This window comes from Ornithodoros turicata, chromosome 5 (genome assembly GCF_037126465.1).
Source record: "Ornithodoros turicata isolate Travis chromosome 5, ASM3712646v1, whole genome shotgun sequence".
In the NCBI taxonomy this organism is placed as follows: domain Eukaryota; kingdom Metazoa; phylum Arthropoda; class Arachnida; order Ixodida; family Argasidae; genus Ornithodoros; species Ornithodoros turicata.
The window spans coordinates 66,132,163-66,150,996 of NC_088205.1; the positions used below are offsets into that span (position 1 = coordinate 66,132,163).

At 46.4% G+C, this 18,834-nt stretch overlaps 2 protein-coding genes across 3 annotated transcripts in view; both read left to right on the forward strand.

Annotated features, from left to right (window-relative positions):
• Positions 1-12,442, forward strand: part of LOC135394609 (tudor domain-containing protein 3-like) — a 62,352-nt gene extending 49,910 nt beyond the window's left edge. For both annotated transcript variants that reach the window (XM_064625437.1, XM_064625438.1), the window contains exons 12-13: positions 6,959-7,084; positions 10,873-12,442. In XM_064625437.1, coding sequence (XP_064481507.1) covers positions 6,959-7,084; positions 10,873-11,157 — 411 coding nt within the window. In that variant the 3' untranslated portion in view covers positions 11,158-12,442. The remainder of the gene's footprint in view (positions 1-6,958; positions 7,085-10,872) is intronic.
• A 4,528-nt stretch (positions 12,443-16,970) lies between these two features.
• On the forward strand, positions 16,971-17,450 carry LOC135395904 (dnaJ homolog subfamily C member 30, mitochondrial-like). Its single transcript, XM_064626992.1, has one exon. The coding sequence runs from the start codon at positions 16,971-16,973 to the stop codon at positions 17,448-17,450; it is 480 nt and encodes a 159-aa protein (XP_064483062.1).
• The last annotated feature ends 1,384 nt before the right edge of the window (positions 17,451-18,834 follow it).

Consider the following 18,834-nt stretch of genomic DNA (forward strand, 5'->3'; position numbering starts at 1 on the left):
CGCAACTTTCTAGAATGAGTTCATTTTTCCTTTGTTGTCTTTTCATCTCGTTTTTCCACAGTCGGTTTTGCTTTTGCGTTAGTCTTAGCACAGGAAACCGTTGCGCCTTGGGACCCCAGAACCCCAAAGCGCTTGCGTACCCTATTCGAAAATTGCATAGTGTCTTCAAGGAGCGCCGTGTAAGCTAGTTATCGGCAACACTTCCCTGACATCCACAAGGATAGTCTCAGACAGACGAGACTCAGCAACCATTGCTGCGTGAGTAAGCAATCAGTGCTAATGGCAAACATTTGTGATCTTCTGATCCTCACATCGGAGAGAGTTCCAAAACGTCAAGCAACATTGTGGCATTGTTGAGCAACCCAAACCGAACTACGCTGACTACACCTTACGGCCCCACTTTTGAAATGACAGGCATTGTTCCTTAGCGCAGAAACGCCATTGGCCTCTGCGGCTCCAAGGCGTGTGATTTTTGGTAACATCTCACCACGATCAGTGTATCACTCCGGTCAAAAGTCTCATTTCGCGCAATAATGATTTTAATCCTAATAATACCAGTAATCATTTTAATCCTATAATCATGATATTCATTTTAATAGTCATTTTAACCCTAACAATGGGATTTTCACCGGAAAAGACATAAAGAAAACATTTAACAATCTCGTTTCAGTGTAAGCGCATGACAAAAAGTTTCGGGAAAGGAGATTCCGAGAAGGCGAAGTGTTAACCAACCCGTTGGCCTTCATGTATATAGGAGCTATGAGGAAACAGTTCGAAGCGCGAGTAGAATATGTACGATGTCGCGTTTAATTGCCCGGAGGTCACTTTGCGATACGTACGGGAAACCCCCTTCGATGTGAAAGTGTCCCATATCACTCGGCTGTGGAAAGCCCCAACTGCATATGCAAAACGAGTCGGCTTTTATCAGTCTCCGGGGGCGGAATGGCATTTCAGCATGGCGAATATCTTCCGCGAATATCTTCCGACTGCTCCGCCACATGGCTCGCATGTTTTTTTGACGCGGTTTTCGGCGAATGTCATTTGAGAGCTCCAGTCACGTGATTCTGATTTTTTTTTCTTTTGTTGTCTATATTTGCGATGGTAAGGTCGTCGAAATGAGTTTCTCGAAAGTAGCTATCTCTCGCTAGTGCAAACGGTGTACTTGAATCAGACAGTCGAGAAAAGGGCCTTTGAACGTTGCAGAATGTGACGGTGAAGAGAGTTTTTTTCTTCTCTCTCTCTCTCGTTTCTTTTTTGAAAGTGACAGTATTGTAGCTACACAGACAACCGCACCGAAACTGTGTCGAACATAACGAGTTTGTAGATGTGTAAACAGAGCGGTGTGTCAGCATTTAGTTCAGTCTACGATATTATGTGACGCACCTAAGCGAGATACAGTTTAACAGCAATCGTAAAGGTCATGGTAGTAAAGTAACTATAGGGCTGTGCGAATATTCGGATTTCTGATACCGTAGCGAGCAATTGCATATTCGATTCGAATCCCGAGTCGACTATGGAGTTTTTAAAACGAAGCGGTATCTGTTCTATATACCGAATATATTCGAATAGTCCCGAACCTGCACCCGTAAGCCCCAGAACTCCAAGGAGGACATAAAACAAGGCCAGAAGAGGACAAGAGAGGACACAAAACAAAGTGAATGCTGCTGCATATATACGAATATGCGTATCCATATATTATTTACATGTGTTGCATGTCTACACATACATGCAGCATGTGAGTTTTGTTCAGTTTGTAACTATTCGCTTCGTAATAGAACCGGCGGCGAAATTGAGAAGCGCGCATAATAAAATATTAATAAGCCTACTATAGGGAGAGCAAGCGTGGCATCACGAACCGTTACAGAGACGTTTATTAAGAGCAATGAAGTGTAGTGCCGGGGTGTTTGGGAGACAACGGCCTCACATCCTCGGAGGACGAAGGGGACTGTGTTTCGTGCGCGAGGTCTGTTTCGTCAGCAGTTACTCCCCGAAGCTTCCCACTGCTTTTCTTTCGCTTCAGAGTAATTCTCCGAAATCGAGGCTTTTTGAAAAAAAGCAGTGCATTTGTGAATAACGGTGACCGTAAATGTGGATTCATATACTCAAACCCTGTGTGTTCTCCGCAATTCTGTAAACTTTATTTGCGAACGGTGTATATACAGGGTGTCTTTTTTTAGGTGCCACATATTTTTTTATTAATAATCTATGTGAGCCCCAGATATGCCGTTTGGGGATCAGACACAGTACCTGGCCTAGCGGACATCTTTCCTAACCGGTCGCATCAGCGTTCGATGACTAATTAACTAAAACGCGATTATTAACTTATTAATTAATTTTTTTTTAACTGATATGACAGGATTAAAGACTGTCGTAGTCGAAAGCTATTCCAGCTGTCAGCGATTTCAAAATGTTTCTGTGCCTCAATATAGGAGCAGTTTTTGTTTGCTATGCAAATAAGCCGCAACCGAACCTGTGCGCTCAAGTTGCGCCGGAAGGGATGTTCCCATTTTTCCTTCGGGGGCCAACTGGGTGTATATATCTATAATTCGGGCTTTACGTTGCGAGAAAACTGAAATCACGAACAATGTAACTTCCATAATTCGTGGCAGTGATATATCGAGACCCCCCCTCCCTCCCTCCCGCAATGTTTGGCGATACCCCCTGCCATTCGTTCTTTTTTTTTTTTTTTGTCCTGTTTGCGAATCTGGATGAACAACTGATCTTTCCTAGACTAATTTTTCCACCACAATGCCACCATAACGGACACAACCACGCAGTTGACTTTCCATTGAGTTTCTATCGCCTACGAAACTTCATTTGGTTGCCTCACTATGGATGTGTCCATTGTTAACGCACATACGACGGGGCGATCCAATCCTCGTAGGTCAACCCCGACCTTCTCAGGGCGTACGTTCTCTCGCGTATATAAGGTACGTGCGTGCCCACATGTATTAGCATACATTTGCCAAGGGTTGAGCAATGTTGGCTCTTATAGGCGGGGGCGGACCCATCGGTAAAGCGGGCGAAGTCACGCCCGGTACCATATTGGAGCATAGAGGCAAGACAGACAGATTGCTTCCAGTTTGTTTGTTTGTTTGTTCGTTTGCGTGAATGTGTGCTGCGGCCTTGTGCAACGGGCTGTCATCCCATCGCGGGGGAAATACGGCGCTCGCTTTCAATTGCTAAACGTTCGTCTGTGTGTCGAGGGGCGACAGCGTGAATCTACCGTCGCGCACGTTATAAATATGAGATGATCGGCTGTCTGCATTAAATTTTGAGCGTTGACCTACACGTAGGATCTGACTTTTTCGGGTTGAGTGCCTTTCGCGAATCCGAGGAGCGAAAAATTGGGTGCTATTTTTAAATCTGTAAGTCGAGGTGAAATCGGGTAGTTCGGGTGTTATCGGGTTATTGTTTTTTTTCCTGTCCAGCAAGCGGCCCGCAGTTAAAGGGCATACAGGGTGTTTCACCAGAAGTGATAAAAAATTTTAACTGGCGAGTAATCGCCGGAGGATTGTGGGACTTCCGACATTTACCTTTTGGGAACTTCTGCCGCCATTTAGGAAGGCTTTGGACAAGTATCGCAACAGAAATAATCTAAAAAAATAGTAAAAATTCCGGTTTAGCCCCGCATGCTTGATTGTCGCAAAGAAGAGCGCACGGAAGGCGCGGGGAGAGGAGGAAGTGTTTTAGTGTTCCCACCTCTTGTTTTGCCTTTCTTTCCCCCGCTTTGACCTTGATGCTGGTGACAACAGTACTATCACAAAGAAGGCAAACCAAATGAAGGCGGGGACGCGTCCTCCTCTAGACGCACATTTCGCGCGCGCTTCTTTGCGAAAATCAAGCAGGAGGGGGGGGGGGGGGGTCTAACATCACAATTTTCGTCACAGTTTCTCTCTTTTTTTATTTTCGAAAATTAAAATTGCGGGCAACACTGCGTCGAACTGTACAGCCACGAACTGCGCATGACTCGTCAAATACAGCTGCAAAACGACGTTGCATGCGCATAACAGTGGGTCTGAAAAGGGGGAATGTCGGCTACGTAGCCTAGCCATCAGGAGCAAATCAGTTGGCAACATAGGTCACTGTCGCTTGATGAATTAGGGATTATTTTCCTCTGGGCTTACAAGCTCGCCATCGGCATAAGCTGCCTGTCTGCTGATTTACGCTCGTTCTGTAGGCTGTTGTGTCCTCGTCTTGCCTGTAGTATTCCACTGCTGCTGCCAGGCAATTTGTTCGCGCTTCCATTGAGAAGACGTCCGCCCGCAATGAAGCGACATATAAAGCCTTGACACCAAAATGGAACGATGTGTTTGTATGCGGTCCAGCGAAAGGGTGACCGCTTGCGCCTATAGGGAACAGGAAGGCTGTCACGCTGTAAAGGGTTGGCTGCCTCCCATTGCCTGTGCAGGTCTTGTAGTTTCGTCGGTCTGTCTTTTGTGTCGGGGAGGGATCGTTGACTGATGTGTACAATGGAGACCGATGCTTGATGGTCATGTCGTCGTCATTAAAGTGTGTCAAGCGTGACTCAAGATCTCGTCTCCACGAGGATAAAGGACGGACGATTGCGCTCGTATTTCTGTTTCAGAGCGAGGTGTCTTCGTTCTTTCTCTTCGATGGATGTGTTGTGGGAGAGATCGCTGCGGGCTATAGAGTTGATTCGAAGTAGAGTTCCTTTGTTTTCGTCGATTCTTCTTCACTTCTCGTGTGTCTTTCTTTTGTCTTCTTTTATCTTTTTTTTCACGTGTCTTTAAGACACAGGCTAGGAAACAACGAAGACCAGCGAAACCAGTAAAGACGAAACGGGCAACGAGACCAGGACAGTGAGCCCTATGGGTGTAGATCCCGAAAATGCGTTGTTCGGGATCAAGCCTAGTCATTGATGGTTCTTTTTACTTCATCTTCTTCTTCAATCCGCAGAAAAGTAGTCAATTTGAACAATTTCGTTCATGTATGGACATCTCTCTTTTCTATGGAGCTCAGCAAGGTTCCCGCTGTGTAAGCCGTAAATACAGGCTGTCGAGTTGCTGTCGAGAGCCGTAAATACAGCTGTTGAGATCGAAGGGCAAATTAATTCGGGACAAGTTAACTCCTACAGGTCAGCTCCGCCCACAAGTCTAAAGACGTTTGTGACAGGGGCTTAGGCGGGAGCGTCACATGCGTCGTCGTGCTTCAAACCAGGGAAAGGTAACGGAACCTTTTCGGTTTCTGTCACCGCCTCCGTTACTGGCCCATATTTTTTCTTCTGTTTCAGTTTCAGTTACCACCATTTACGTTTCCGTTGCGGTTTTCGGTACCGCTCCCCCCCCCCCCGTTTGTTTTTTCACTTTTATGGTGAGCCTTGAGGCTGTCACAAAACTTAATACGACTTGCTATAGTATATTCTGAAATCTATTTTCAGGGCTTTAGGAATACGTGCACATAAATGATATTTATAGAAAAATATAGCACGGGGTTCAAACATGGTGTTCACGACTGTTGCTCACCACAAGCGTATAAGAACTATGCTTCTGCTGTTTATTATATACATATATGCTCCAGTCTGATAGTTAACTTTAGCTTTAGTTTGATAGTTAATTTGGCGACTGATCACAAGCTCATAAGAACTCTGCTTCTTCCGTTTGATATATACTCTGCTCCAGTTATACTTAATTTTAGCTTTAGTTCCTCAGTTAATTTTTCGTTCGCTCGATTCAACTCTCTTTAATCAATTCATCTGAATGATGCTGTAAAACATTATAATCAATTCGGGGTTTTCACTACCCGAATTATTACCGTCAATTATTTTTGTTTCCGTTTCTGTTTCAGGTATTCTGAGTGTGCGATATCCGTTTCGGTTTCTGTTACCGTTACCTGCTTCAGACTGTGGCTTGTACACGTATAGCATTCGCGTTTGCGGAACATGTGAATCGGCTTCTCTGTCTTGCCTGTCGTCAGTGTGCGAACTGCATTCGCCCCTGGTGGAGATGTAACTCTGTGACTGTCGCTCTAATGTTGTCTCGGAGTATAGTTTTTCCACGGGCTGCTCTCGTTATTTCCTGACACCGTTCAAGCAGCTGAGGCACTTCTAGCTGCTATTTGCTGTTTGAAGTCATCTCCAAGGTGCCCGGCAACTGTCCAGCAGATGCCTCCATTTTGGGTCTGCAATGGACCTTTTTCTAGAAGCCGCAGCAACCCATGAAGGCTCCCTACCTTTTTCACACTCGCGTCGTACCCTAGCGGCTGTCCAGCGAAACACGATCGGCGTGCGCCAAAGCACAGCCGGCACCATATTGGCGCCATCTATTGAATATGTAGGGAACCTTCTTCGGCGCCGTCAGTGTCACAGAGCATGCGCAGAAACGTTGTGAAAAAGCTCCATTGCGGCGCACGGGCAGGTTGTCACGTGGTATTTAGTCTTCTTTTTTTTTTTTTTTTTGCTTTTTATTTTGACAAAGAGAGAGGAAGAAACAGACAGAGTATCTTGTTGGAAACAGCTCGGTCGTGTGAACAGCACCCTTCTAATTGATATTTCGTCTCTTATAGCAGTATTTTGGAAGTTCGATAAGTTGTCTTATCTAATTAATTAGGCACAATGAAAAAGACTGGCGACTACGATACACTACGACAACATTCATTTGTTTTGCATTTGCGAAGTACGTTGGGTCTTTTTTTTTTTTCTTCTTAAATCGTGCTACATGTTTGTTGGGACACCCTGCGTATGTGTTTTAGTATCTTCTCTCTTCGAGCAGTAGTCTCGAGGCTACGCTTTCGGTCTGGCGAAGTGACTTTGGCGAACTTGCTCGATCGGTAGTTTGCGAATGATGACACCAATGAATCCCCACCACACGAATAACGCCAAGGACGAGTGTGATTCATTGGAAGTGACACAAAATTTGCCCACGTGATTGGGGTATAACTTGTATAAGGATGCATGTTGGAGGACTGCAGTGACATGTGCACTCTCTTTTCTTTATAGTTTTACCGGTCCATCGTCCACGAAGTATCTTCCAACGGAAACACGTGCGTGGTCAAGTTTGTCGACTATGGCAATCACGAAGAGGTCCTCTGTAGTGATGTTCAGACGGTGACACTTGCGCAGTGGGTGAGTCTCCGGCATCAATTAAGCAACTGTACGTGTGAGACAGTGCGATAATGGTTCATTTCGATCAATGCCTCGCCTCGAGTGCTGGTCAGAAGCCTCGTTATGGCTTAGGCGTTAGTTTGATCAAAATATCACGTGATTAAGGCATTGTATGCGTATGGCGCTGAGGGGGTTGTGTCTGTGAATGCATGTTGCAAACATATGCAGAAGGGAAGGAAAAGGTGATATAAGTAGGATGTGATGTACGAATCGCAAAGGTTGGCATGTGGCCGAAGTTTGCGCTGTTGTGGAATGTCTAGAAGGACTAGGCGAAAGTTTAAAACGCTGTCAATTCGAAAGAAAAAAAATCTCCTTGTTTGTGGATCTTTGAATCTGACCCAAGTGGGTTACAGTAATGCTTTGTGTATCGTCCGTGCTTTCCAGATGCCGTTGGACTATGTGTGTCTCTAGGAATGTGCGAAATTTTTGGTCTATAATACGCGGAATATGCCTGTGGTTACATAACCAGATACGCATTTTGTTTTTCACGGGCGTACATTGTACTAGCTGCAATTGAAGTCGGTGCGAAGCGATACAGTAGCACATCGCGAGTTTCGGCCGAGTAGGGAGCACCTTCTTTCTGTTGTGTTGAAGCACTTGTACATTTGTAGAGCTGTGTAGTCTTTTCGCCACTTTGCTACACATAAGATTGCCTTCTAAGATGGGCTTAAGCATCTCGCAGCAGTTCCTCACATAGGCTAAATCATTATTTTTTAAAGAAGTTCTTTTTTCGATGGCTTTTCTGCGCTGGATAAATACTGAGCACATGGAAGCGTCGAGGGAGACAGTGAAAATCACTCAATATAGGCTGTATAGGCATTTACCAGACCATAAGCGAATATTCCTCTTTGTTGTTGAACATAGAACTCTACTAAAGGAGCATGGAAGGGCTAAACAAATCTATCAGAAGGAGCACAAGTTAGCGTTTAGGGTTACAAGGATTAGGATTACGCATATTCGTACAAAAATACGAGTGCAGCGGGCAACTCTGGAGTAGAAGATGCGTTCAATGTCATATGGGTCAGATAAACTCCTTCCTTCGTTTGGCGGTCCCGGCCCGCACGATCCCGGCCCGCCAAAAGAATGCTTTACCCGGTCCGCGGTCTCGGGCCGATGAGGGAATGATGAGGCCGAGTCCCGTGCAGTGCTTTTCGCGGAGCAGTCGACCGGTCGCGTTGCTCCCGCGCTGCAGCAGACAATCCTCGGCAGCCAATAAATGTCCTCGGATGATCTGACGTCATAGCACTCCAGAAGGAGCTGGGAGAGCTCGCCGCCTCTGCGCGCGCTCTTGTATTTTTCTATTTTATTTTTTTTTCAGGAAATGCGTGTTTACCAAAGTAAATATTTTGCGTGACAGATGTCGTTTTTGCAGTTGAGCTATACGGCCAGGTGGACATCCTCTCTAAGAAAGTATGCAAGTACGAGATGACTAATTACATAAAATTCATTAATTAACTCCTTCATTGGGGGATCTCTGGCAAAAGCGAAATACTAGCAGAATGAGAGACTACCCCCGTTGAAAGCCGTTCCACGTCTAACAAAGCCTGAAATACGCACGTGCGTTAAAATATCCGTCCCCGAATTTTTGATATGCAAATGAATCGTAACCGAAACCGCGGCAACGGGGAACGCGTGGAGCACAGCGCTCCTTTCTCGTCATCAGAGGGCCATGTGATTTGGAGCGATGGAGATGATTGGAGTTGGTCCCGATCTGCTGACCAGATGCACCTGGGCACTTTCCAGCCCAGATAAGCCTCCGTCGGCGTAGATTATGCGCTCTTGCGGCGCACTTTTTCGGTTTCGGCTCATTTGCATATCGAAATTCAGCGATGGATATTTAACGGACGCGCTCTTTTCTGAATTTTTAAAAGATAGAATGGCTTTCAACGATGATTGTCTCCCGTTCTGCGATCTGGCTTTTGTCAAAAAATCCCTAATTAAAGAGTAAAGCAACAATTATCACAAATGATCCACTGATAACAATGATCTTCACGTCCTTCGGACAGCAACACCGGTCTGCTTCGTAACTCGCACTATGTTTTTCGCCGGCACTGCTCCATGGCGTAGCACGCGCGTGCACGCGCAGCATGGACTAAAAGCACCCGATGTATACCCGATGCACGAGCTGATGCGACGTTTACTACTGAGTGTCGAAGCAAGAAAGTGTCCGGTATAATTCTGATTCGTAACTGAATCAAAGTTTTGAATTATGACAACAAATGCGAAATTAACATAGCGCGTGACATAATTTGAAGTGAACTTGCATACAATTACCGCACAGCATACAAATCGGGGTGGGTTATGCGGCGAGGCGGACGTCCTGTAGGACCGTGTATGTAACTACTGGACGACTAATTACCTAAAATTCGTTCATTAACTTTTCGGTTAAATGTTTTGTAGAGCGATCGAGCTGATTGAAATAAACGTGGATCTGTTGGCCGGATAGAACGCTTTCCGGCCCAGACAAGCCGAAAAGCGATGTCGTTTCTGCGCACGAGAAGTGCGTAGTTCTGGTACCAAAGTTTGCCGATTTCTGTCTCAAAGTACGTGCTCGTTTCAGGGTTTTTGAGAGAGAAGGTGGAATCAAATAATGTTCGCCTGCAATCTCGCATTTTCGCGAAAATACTGTAAACGTGTTTTTATTCGCGATTAATTAATTTTCGCGTACCTCGCGACCGCTAAAAAAATCGCGAAAAATTGTACTCGCGAACATAGCTTGACGTTTGTCCCGCGAAAGGAAACACATCCCTGGAATCGCAAAATTAAACTCTCGCGAATAACTTCGCAAATGACTGAATGCGCGATACGCGAAAATTAATACATCGCGAATAAAAATACGTTTACAGTATATAATTTAAAATGTAATTATAAAAATGTCCCGTATATTCGAGACATTCATGGGTAAGTCAGCAAAAAAAAAAAAGAGTTACTAAGTTATAGTTACAGTTAGCCTGCAAAAATAGTAACTGAGTTACAGTGACTCTTTTTTAAATGTAACAGACTTACAGCTACAGTTGCCACGCTAAAGTAACTTAGTAATTAGTAACATTTCACAGTTACTTTGACCAAAAGCAGTAACTAATTACGGTTAGAAGTTACTTTTGTAGAAAAGTAGCTATTACAGTAACTAGTTACTTCAAGATGTACCGAGTTACAGTTAAACGTTACCTGTAACTTTGTCCCAACACTGATTCGAGGTGCCTTCCACGCTCCTTTAATACACGCATTATGCTTCCGTTAATGGACCTTTTTCACAGCGGCCTATGCGCATGCGCATGACCATGAGGCACCGGAGAGGGATATCTCCATCTTCACTAGATGGCGCCGTATGGGGACGACATAAGTGGGGAGAGAACGGTGTGAGCTCGTCGGTCCCACACCGGACTGGTTGCGGTCCTTTGTGCTACCTAGAGACTTGTATATAGACCAAAGGCCAGGGGGAGTCATGGTTATTGGTATTAAAACAACGCACAACATTAAAAACAAGTAAAAGCTTGATGTTTCGGATGATGGGAGCAGTACTGTTCCCGAAACGCACTTTTTAAGCTTTTACTTGTTTTTAATGTTGTAGTGCCAGTGTGCGTTTTTTACCAATAACCATACCTAGAGTCACTAAATAAGCTCTAGTGCTACCCACGTGGATTTGTTTCAGATCATTCAGATCATGAGAATTCAGAGCTAAAGTTGCTACAGCGGCACTGGACAGCAACAGTATGGTACTTGACAATGTCACGGAACTTACTTTCCAGGAGCACGGGTACGTGAACGCCGGTAAGCCGGGATATCATCAACAGCAACACCCTCACCCAAACGGTCGGCAATTTAACCACGACTTTCGCTATGACTCTTCTGGTGATGCAGTCAACCAACACGGCGGTGACAGTTTGCATGGTAATTACGCCAGGGAATTCCGACCGCAGCATGGCAACAGACCGCAAGGTGGAAGGGGTCGACAAGGGAGCAATCAGCAGCCAGGGCGTCCGGCTCAGCGGTACTACCAGCCTCCGGCACAGAGACGGAACGTCCCATCGTAGTTCCATCCTGGTGGAGACCTCCATAAGGTGTACCGCGAATAGAAAAGAAAAAAAAAACACTTAATGCCCTACTGGATGTGTATTCAGTTTGCATTTAAGACTGACTGTTTCGAGGCACATTCTTGAGGCTTCCTTTGGAACATTGGTGAACTGTTGCTGGCACAACAACCTGTCTCTTGTCGCTTGTTGTTGCAGTTATTGCACCAAGCGCTTTCTTGGAAGTGCATCACCCGTCCTGCCACTGTTGCATTATGGGAATGCAGGGCAGGATACAACTACGCAGGTGTACGCTTTTCTCAAGTGCGCTGAATTCCTCCAGGTTGCCGGTGGCTGGGACGCTATCTTACGAAAGGTACTCTAATGTACTGAACTCTAATGATGTGCGTGGTTATCGGGTAATCGTTGTGGGACTGGTTAACCTTATTGCTCATTTGCAGGTGTCACTGGAGTGCTACTGAACTAAAGGAATAGTGCTGTGTTTATGTAGCATGTACACAGATCCTGTTGGTGGTCTGTGTAACAATGGAAATTTGGGAGAGTTGGTGAGACATAACTAAACAACTGAGGAGCGTACACGAACGAGACAGTGCTTTTCGTTTGCCTTTTCGGCTGGGGACCTCGTTGGAATCTCTGTGCACTCTTCGGTTGTTCAATGTGGGTGCACGGTCTGTTTAGTTTAATCAGCTTATATCAGTTTTGTTGCATTATGTTGGTGTGGTTTAAGGCAAGAATGGTTAAACGGCGCAGTGAGCTTACCCAAAACAAAACTCGTCAAAATATTTGTGATGTGGGCGACATTCATGCATGTCTTTTGTGTTTCTCCGTGAAATAGAACACTTGGCAAACTGCTCTGGTGACATGCATCCTGAGGCTTTGTGCCTTGTGGATACTTACATATCATTCGACCCATTCGAAGTAATCGTGCTAAACATTTAAATATGTTCCACTATTCTGTTCACAAGTCACATCCTTAGCGCAGCATATATGAAGTGCCAAGTTGGTTCTGTCATACGAGCAACGTCATTGGGACATATGTTGATAGTGGCTGGACTGTATCAGGGCGACGATGTATGAAAAGGCTAGTTTTATATGCACATGTCCAGAACAATCTCGATGAACAAGGCAGCATCACGTCATGAAGTATAGGTGACATTCATAACATAGCATCTGCAATAGCTTTTTTTGGTGTTTACGTAACTTTCTTCTCTCTCAATTGAGTGCAGGAGTACAGTAAGATAGTAGCCTTTCCAGTGGGTTGATTGAGAATTAAAATATGGATAATACAGATGTGTGTGTGTGACTCTATCCAAGGTGGACACCAGATCATACAAGCGAAGTATATCCCGAAGACAACTGCACTGCATGGATGACATGGACGTCCCTAGTACAACGCCGACCGCTAAATTATTACTTTCATACATTCATATGATTTGTAAAGGAGGTGGTGTCCCTTTACACGAGTCCTGACCGGCGATGATGGAATGTTCCAGCTTGCAGATGTGCGTTGCCTCACGCTTTACGACGGTGCCGGTAGAACCGGCTGGCAGGCGCAGGTGGCGCGGCACGTCTTCATCGACGTTCAGGGGCGGCCACATCACTCCCCCCCCCCCCCCCTCTCAGACGCGGAGCGGTGTAGAGCTAGCGGTTGAGGTCCGCGTCGACACGTGGAGAGGAGAAAGAGGGGCAACACGTGGAACAGGGACGGCTGGACTTGCATCTTGTGTTGAACGGGCAGAAGTAGCGGATGAAAGTTACGGACAAGCGCTGATCGGGCGGGTTCCAGGGGCGAGGCGAAGCGGAGAGCAAGCAGGCAGGCCGATGTGATCCAGAGACGGCGGCGACAGAACCGCGACCGGTTCGTGAGCAGTGAGCTCCTAGTTTTGTCGCCAAGGAGTGCCGAGGGGGATCATAGTGAAGCATGGGGATATTGGGAGTAGAACTCAGTGGCCTCCGTGCGTGTTCCCGGTGCCTCTTGACCGCAATTGGATGGGCTGCCAGTATCTTGCATGGCACCCTGGTGGAAAGGCGAAGCGGGCAGGGTTCTTTGGACTGACATGGCGATGCGAATGGGGTCATGCAGTAGCCAGCGGTGTACCGCGACCGGTATGGGAGCGTAGTACTCGGGAAGGTACCGCTGGTGAAAGCTCGAGGAGTGCCGTCGCGAACCGTGTGGCGACGTGACAGAGCGCGAGACCATGGCGACGTGAGCTGGGTAGATAAGCGAACCATGGTGTTGAGCGGCCGGGCGTTGCGATGAAGTACGTTGAGTGGGCCACAGTGAATTGACGTCGTCGCCTAGCGGTTCTCGGTAGAACGGTGCACCGGACCTTCAGTGATGGCTTTGAATGTGGTCTTGCGGGAAGGTTGCCAGGATGCACAATCCCCAACGGGGCGGCATACCACAGAACAAGGGACCGAAAAGTTTTAGAAAGAGGTTTTAGCTTAAAACGCAGAGCCTATGTCCAACACCTTTGAGCCATATCATACCAGTTTTTTTTTTAGTTTAATCTTGTGCATGTGGGAAATAAAATTGAACTTCATGAAATATCGGAGTACACTGCTATAAAGTTGGCATTTCTGAGGAGGAATTAGTGGCCCTTAATTGTCACAAATCCGTATTACTGTGACAGTAACGTAAACTACTTATAGTTTGACAGCGTATGCGGCTGCTGACTAATATTAACCACACGCATAGCGCACAACAATCTACGATATCTCTTTTTCTGCTTTGTTGGTTTAAACAGAACAGAAGTTCCCGTCCGCTTTTCGGAACAGCTCTTCTGTTTTATGTCATCGTTTTTTATATTTTTTTATGCTAACTATACGAAACTATTTAAAAAATATGTACTGTGCAACTATAAATAGAGGTATTTGATTAGATTGGTAATACAACGTACTGGGAGCAGTGACTTGTACATTTTTGCAGCATGCAGGTTTGGGCTGTGTCCAGCTTACTATCGATAGTTTTGAACAGAACTATCGATAGTCAAATGTGTAGTCATATCAACCATCGATAGTGTTTCGATGACTATCGCCCATCACTAGCCCCTCCGAGTCTCCCGCGCGAGCAGTGGTTGCCATGGTTGCCTACAGAGTTTTCGAAACCGAAACTACAAACGGTATTGCGCATTGCGAGACGTGCCAACGTACAAAACCGCGGCAAAACGCAACATGATACAATAACCTCGGAATACCTTTATTCCAATCAACTGAATGAAAAAAAAAAAAGAAGAAACATACGCTCTAAAAAAATACCCGCATTGACGCAGTAAATCTTTTCAAATTTTTCGAGCAATTTTTTGCGAACTTTTTGGCCACTCGTTAATGAAGAGTCTTCAGAACCGAGTACGGTAAAATGTCGTGATATGTATTGCTATTACCGAAAAAAGAGCTAAGCATCAGTGATTGTGCAAAGCTGTTGGTGGCTGTGTGGAGCCAGCTAGAACTTAGGCCGTATACAACCATCATGAGATCTCCGCCCGCAAAGAAGGGTTTGTCTGCGTCGATGTGTTTTTCAAATTAAGTGGCAGTCTAATCCGGTTGCTCCAATACGATCCAGTGTAGCGTTCATGCCTGTTTATAGCAATTTCTAGCATCAATGATACAGCCAGACCCAGGAACATATGCTTCCTCGTATTATCTTGAGCGAGCACGCTCGTTTTCTCTCTGTGAGAGTCCACTCCTCACCCACTTCCCTTTCCCGCGAGCCTTTCCTTCTTTCTCTCTATCCCACCTCCTCTCCCTCAGCCGGTATTTTTCACTACGAAAGGTGGCAACCCTAGCTCCGGGCCGGGCCGACAAAATACGCCAGCACCGCGGGCGGGGCCGCCAAACATGTTTCCGAGAGTCTGGCTGGGCCGGATCACGCAGCTAATTCCGCGCAATTGAGGACTATTAGTTTATATCATCACGTGCTTGCGTTATTCCTGTGCATATATTTGCAAAAAGAAGCAAAGAACACTTCATTATGCGTATGATTCGACCCTCTAGCACATCCTCAAAGCCACTTCACATTGCTCCTGAGTCCTGACTACAGCCCTGCACTGGCAGACTTTTCCGGGCCCGACCCGGCGGGCGCATCGAAAAAAATGGCCCGGGCCCGAGTCTTCCTGTTTTTATGCAGCCCGTCCCGTCCCGGTGGCTCAGTGAGTAGGCCCGGCCCGGTGACTCGGCGAGTAGAGCCCAGCCTAGTATTTCCAGCCGTGACTTACGCGTTTCTAGCGCTTATCAAACAAATTTATAAGTACATTTATAAGAAGAGAAAACAAGGCCACAAACATACAAGAGCCCAAACTAGCCCAAACCACGACCACGACACGAGACCAAATTAAATCAAGAACGCACGCGAGCAAGCGCGTTACCGTTACACTACCAAGTTTTTGTGGAAAATAATGGTACCGTGATGTTACACGTAAGGTTTGTTGCACGTGCCGCAGGGTAGGAATGCAGATAATTTCGACCACCTGGGGTTCTCTTGACGTGCGCCGGAAATCTCCGACACACGGTTCTGGAAGCAATGTTTACCTCCTCCACATCACTACCGTCCTCGGCATGGATAGAACCCGCAATCTCGAGCTCAGCAAGCCAACAAGGTACCGAGTGAGCTACCGACGCCGGCTTGTTGTGGAGGTAGAGGATGTTGTCGACAAACTCCTTCTCCCAATCTCTATATTTCAGCAAGCTTTGCGAGCGTGATTGTGAAAGATGTGAGGAGTCAGGAGTCCTGACTCCTCACATCTTTCCACGAAAACCAGCTCGCGTGGATCAGTGGTTAGCGCGCTGCCCATGTCACGTTGAGACGGGGAGGCAGAGCCGTCGCGAGGAGAATCTGCGCCGCGCCCACGGCAGGGTAAACGTGAAGCCTCCCCCTCCCCCCCCCCCCTCCTTCATCACTGGCGCCAGAAACTCTGTAAACACAGAAAAGAAAACGATTGCACTGCCGAGATTGTAAATTCAAATTCTCTTGATTTCCGCCAAACAATCTGCCAGGGCCTGCCGACTGCCCCTCTCGCCGCCCCCCACCTCTCATCGCTACGGCTCTGCGGGGAGGTACCCAGGTTCGAATCCCGGTGCCGGCTATGCTGTCTGGGGTTTTTCCTGGGTTTTCCTCAGACGCTGTTAGACATATGTCGGCACAGTTCACTTAGAAGTCGGCTCAGGACGCACATACCCCCTGAGCGTTAGTCGTGACGTTGCACACCTCCGTGAGGCCGACAACGGCGGGCTGTTTCAGCACTACCACCACCACCAGTGAACAAAAGGAAACGACAATGAAACCAGAACCATAGCCATAGATGCTCTGCAGACGTCACATGTTAGCCCTCCGCATTTGGCGCTAGTGGGCAGCAGTCAATCCAATGTCCTGTGCGTAGCCACGATCCAATCCAAGTAGAACTATTGAATGGCGATGGCCGCGTCTATCGGGTACATCGCCAAAATACACTCAATAATTTGCCGAATCTACATCAGAGTTATAGAATTCCTAATCTAGCGCGAACGAATGTTCATGTGTTAGTTACTTCATCGTAAGCAATGTGTACGGCACGTGTCCCCATTTTTCCTCGTTGAGATAACTTCACAGGTGACCACAGAGGTGATTGCTACTACACTACCTTTTGTCGTGCAAGTTATACGGAATTGTGGTGCCACGTTCAACAAAACCCATGCAAAAACACATCTCTTTTATTCCACAATGTGGGAGGACCCTTCGGCGTTTCATTTCACGCGCTGTCACAACCAGTTTCTACGACATACTCGAAGTGAGAGAAAGTGCAACACAGAACGAAATCAAGGCAGCCTATTACAGACTGTCGATGAAGTATCACCCGGACAAAAATAAAGGGAGTGACGCGGCAGCAGTGCTGTTCCACGAAATTACCAAGGCCTACGACACCCTTTCCAACGAGAACCTGAGGTCTAAATACGACGACGAAGTCCTAGGAGTTTCGAGAAGAAGACAAAAAGAAGAGGACCTTAAATCCGGAGCTGCGTTTCACAGGAGTCGCCAGGACAAACGGCAACACGGAGTCCATACCGGTCGATCCCACGTATACAACTTCGACGAGTTTTATAAACAGCACTATGGCGATGCAGTGCATTCATATCAAGTTCGTAAAGCAAAATATGAGGACATGACGAAGCAGGAGGCCAAGGAGGGTGGTCTGGGTTACAGCACTTTTGCTCTCATTTATGCCGTGGTCATAGTAAGCTTTGTGATTGACTTTTTCTTTGGTCGCGAGGATCCAGACAGGCCAACATCTGCAAAAAAGACGCCATCTTCGAAAGAGAAATAGTAGCACATTTGTGGAATAAATAGGATTCATTGTTGAAATGTTGCAGACCTTGGTGCCATCATACCAAAGAAATAACAATAGTGGACCTAATGCGTACTTCCAGTCGAAGTAGTCAGGAGAGAAACTGATGTTCTGAGGCTGGAACAAACATAGAAGGGACAGATACAAACAAAGCCTCAAATTGCCTAAGAAATCAACGATGAAAGATGAAAGTCACTGAAAAGGTTAGCCAGCTGTAGGGATCGAACCCACATCTTAGGCAATTTGAGGCTTTGTTTGTATCTGTCCCTTCTATGTTTGTTCCAGCCTCAGAACATCAGTTTCTCTCTTGTTCAACAGGTGCCGCTTGCGTCGATTTCCATCGTATGAATGTGTGTATGAGTGAGCAAAAAATGTAAGAGTGAAAGGAGGGTGAGTGAGAGTGAGTGGCTGGTTTGTCGTCCCTTCAGATGACGCACCCCGAAAGTCGCTGGAGAGGCGTGTTAGCTTAGCTCAATTGGTAGAGCCCTGGACCGGTAATCCACAAGATGTGGGTTCGATCCCTACAGCTGGCTATCCTTTTCAGTGACTTTCATCTTTCATCGGAAGTAGTCAGGTTTGTTGAGGATAATAAAGTTTGAAGCGCAAATCAGTAAGGGACCTAAGATGAAAAGACATAGATGCTTAACTTCCAACAGCTGTTGAAAGGCAAACTGCCTGTCTGGGGCCCACAGTGTAGAGTAGTGCATGGCCTGTCATTCAACTGCACGGTCAGCGATTCCACTCCTGCGCCCTTTTGTGCCAAATGAGATTTCCTGCGCCATCGTGATAAAAATCCGCAATATTGCGTCAAGCTGCTCCAAAACGAGCCGCTAGGAATTTCATATTGCAGGCAGTGATTGTAGAGCACTGCAAATAAAGTTGCAAAATTTGCAACATTCCTTTTGCAGCAGTGGTGCACATTATTTTCTTACAATGGCAAGGACACATACATTGATTGCGTGTGACTTCGTTCTGCCAGAAAATTGGGAAATTCACATGAAGCGTTTCCAGCCTGCTGTCTGCTGATTTTTTTTTTTCTCCGTACTGCCAAGGTAGGCACTGGAAACAAACTCGAGCACACTCGGACACAAAGCTTTGTCATGCACAACGTCGCCCCACGGAATCTTTTCGTTATTAGTTTATTGTTATCTCTTCGTTATTAGAGATCTATCGCTGTGATTAGAAATTTCTGATCTAGAGATTTGCGATTAGAGATTTCTGAGTAGAAATTTCTGCTGCCAAGAATCGTGTCCACACATAATGCTGCATGATTTTATTTAAAACTGCAATTTCTGCACAGCGGGTCCAATTGGCGCACATGCTGACTGAAAGGGAAGTGGCGACGTTTCAGGTTACGCAAAGC

What these genes read in the sequence shown, in the direction of transcription:
- LOC135395904 (XM_064626992.1), top strand. Translation starts at nt 16,971, where the DNA reads ATGAAGTATCACCCGGACAAAAATAAAGGGAGTGACGCGGCAGCAGTG.